This window comes from Gavialis gangeticus, unplaced genomic scaffold (assembly GCF_001723915.1).
Source record: "Gavialis gangeticus isolate Ggan-Ray unplaced genomic scaffold, GavGan_comp1, whole genome shotgun sequence".
Taxonomy (NCBI): Eukaryota; Metazoa; Chordata; order Crocodylia; family Gavialidae; genus Gavialis; species Gavialis gangeticus.
The window spans coordinates 3,690,635-3,692,678 of record NW_017729008.1 but is presented as its reverse complement, the minus strand read 5'-3'; the positions used below and the strand labels follow the sequence as shown (position 1 = coordinate 3,692,678).

The 2,044-nt window shown below is 43.9% G+C and overlaps 1 protein-coding gene across 1 annotated transcript in view; it reads left to right on the top strand.

The window, feature by feature from the left end:
• CARNS1 (carnosine synthase 1) overlaps positions 1-356 on the top strand; it is a 3,117-nt gene extending 2,761 nt beyond the window's left edge. Inside the window, 1 exon segment of the mRNA XM_019509320.1 lies at positions 171-356. Within this exon segment, the coding sequence (XP_019364865.1) occupies positions 171-356 (186 nt within the window).
• Positions 357-2,044: the final 1,688 nt, after the last annotated feature.

The following is a 2,044-nucleotide window of genomic DNA, read 5'->3' as shown; positions in this document are numbered from 1 at the left end:
GTCCCCCCATGGTCTTCTCCTCCCTTCTGCCCCACCTCCCCTGCCCCTACTTACCAACTCCTAGTCTGGCTGCAGCTCCCTGATGCAGCCACTGGGGACTGTCTGAATCATCAAAGCCCTCCAAATCTTTTCTGAAGATTCAGAGAGCTTCAAATTGATTTGGCCCTTTAATTGGTTCTCATGGAGTATGTCAGGCACAGAGCATCTTTGAGGTCATCTTTGAGGAGCACATGCTGGCTGCCTTTGTATCTGACAATGGGTCCACACATGTGCCCTACTTCACAGAGAGGGTGACAGGCATGCCCACCTGCCTGCCATCCAACTGTGAAGCCCAGCTGGTGCACACCACCTACTAATGCAACCTGGTGGTGAGAGGCCAAGTGCAGAGTGCCAGAGCAATCTACTGATAAAAGCAAAATGCTACCAGTCCCAGTGACTTGAGGGACCAGCCAACAACAAACCCCTCCCTCTCCCCGCCAGGTGTCCCTAAAGGAGCAAAAAGGGCAGCGAAATTAAAAGCTAATGTATGCATCCTGAGTGCCCCTACAATAACTAACAGTGCCCCTAAGTGACCCTACAATAACAAACCATAAGCCTGAGTGATCCTATAATAACAAGCTAGTGTGTGCAGCTCCCACAACCTGAGTAACTGTACAGTAGCAAATTTGTCCTCTATTGGGACCTTACAATAAGAAACCAACATGAGCTGTCTTAGTGACCCTACAATAACCAACCCAGGGTTGAAGCCCCTGTACCCCCAGCTGGTTGTCAGATAACAAATGAGTTCCCTCAAATAACACACTTCCCCAGTGACTAGAATAACAGAGGATAGGGTGATGTGGGCACCAAGACACATAGTTAACAGCCCTAGAGGTTGCAAGTTTGAGGCCATAGCGGAAGCATTCATGATGTGGCCCTGTCAGATTCCAATGAATCTGCAAATTCTGTCAAGTACCTTGTCACAAGGACACAAAAAGGGAGGAAAGGAAATGAAGGACCAAAAGGTGATATTAACCTGAATCTTCTACTTCTCAAAGGAGTATTCCAGATTATGGACTAGGTATTCTCCTGAAACTGGCCTACTGCACCCTGCATTTCCTATCCCTGGACAAATAGTAAAGGGGAAATATCTGCCGTCCATCAGAAAGGCCCAGGCTAAAACCTGGGCCCCTTCTTCCCAGGACAACATCCACCTCACTGAACAAGCTGCCCTCTGGTTTATTCTTTTCCTCCTAATCCTACTTACTTTTCCATCTTAACTGTCCACTGTGCCACCTTCAAAAGGGGGGATAAAGACTGCTCAAAATAAAGTCATGTTCTATGACTTTGAAGGAATGGAGTAAGTCTAGGAGTCAAAGTTCCATTTTCAAATGCAACTGAGATGCACCCTTTAAAATGTTGCACAATATGATGAAACCAGGCACAATAACCACATACAGAAATGTAGGAAAAACCTCATTTTAACGTTCATGGAATGCAGAGAAGAGTTTACTATAATAAATAGGAGGAATTCACTATAATAAGTATTAGTCAATTTACTGCATCATAATGAAAAACAAAAGTTTCCTGCTGCTGGGTTTGTTAAAAGAGGAGTTTGTTATAAGCAGGGTTATAATGACGTTGTACAACAGTACAACATGCACAGTTGGCTTTGTGTTTAGTAATGTTAACAGTTGATTACTGTGCATGACCTTCCTTTTCATGGTAATCTTTTTATACTAACTAGATCAGATGTGGAAGAAGGCAGAATGCCTTGCCTTCTGAAGTTTCTTCCAAGTGTGTGTTTCATTTCATTTTTATTTTTTCTGCCTGCTCTGGTAAGGCAATGAACTAGGTAACACTGTGGGCTGAGCAAAGAAAGAAAGTTTCTGTTTGCCAAATACTTTGAGAATATAAGAACTGTCATATTGGATCAGATCAATAGTCCATCTAGCCCAGTCTTCTGTCTCCAACAGTGACAGAAATGACTGCTATAGAGAAAGAGCATTGAACTGGATATCTCTAGAGTGATCTATCCCCTATGCAATGTCCTGGTATCCACCAT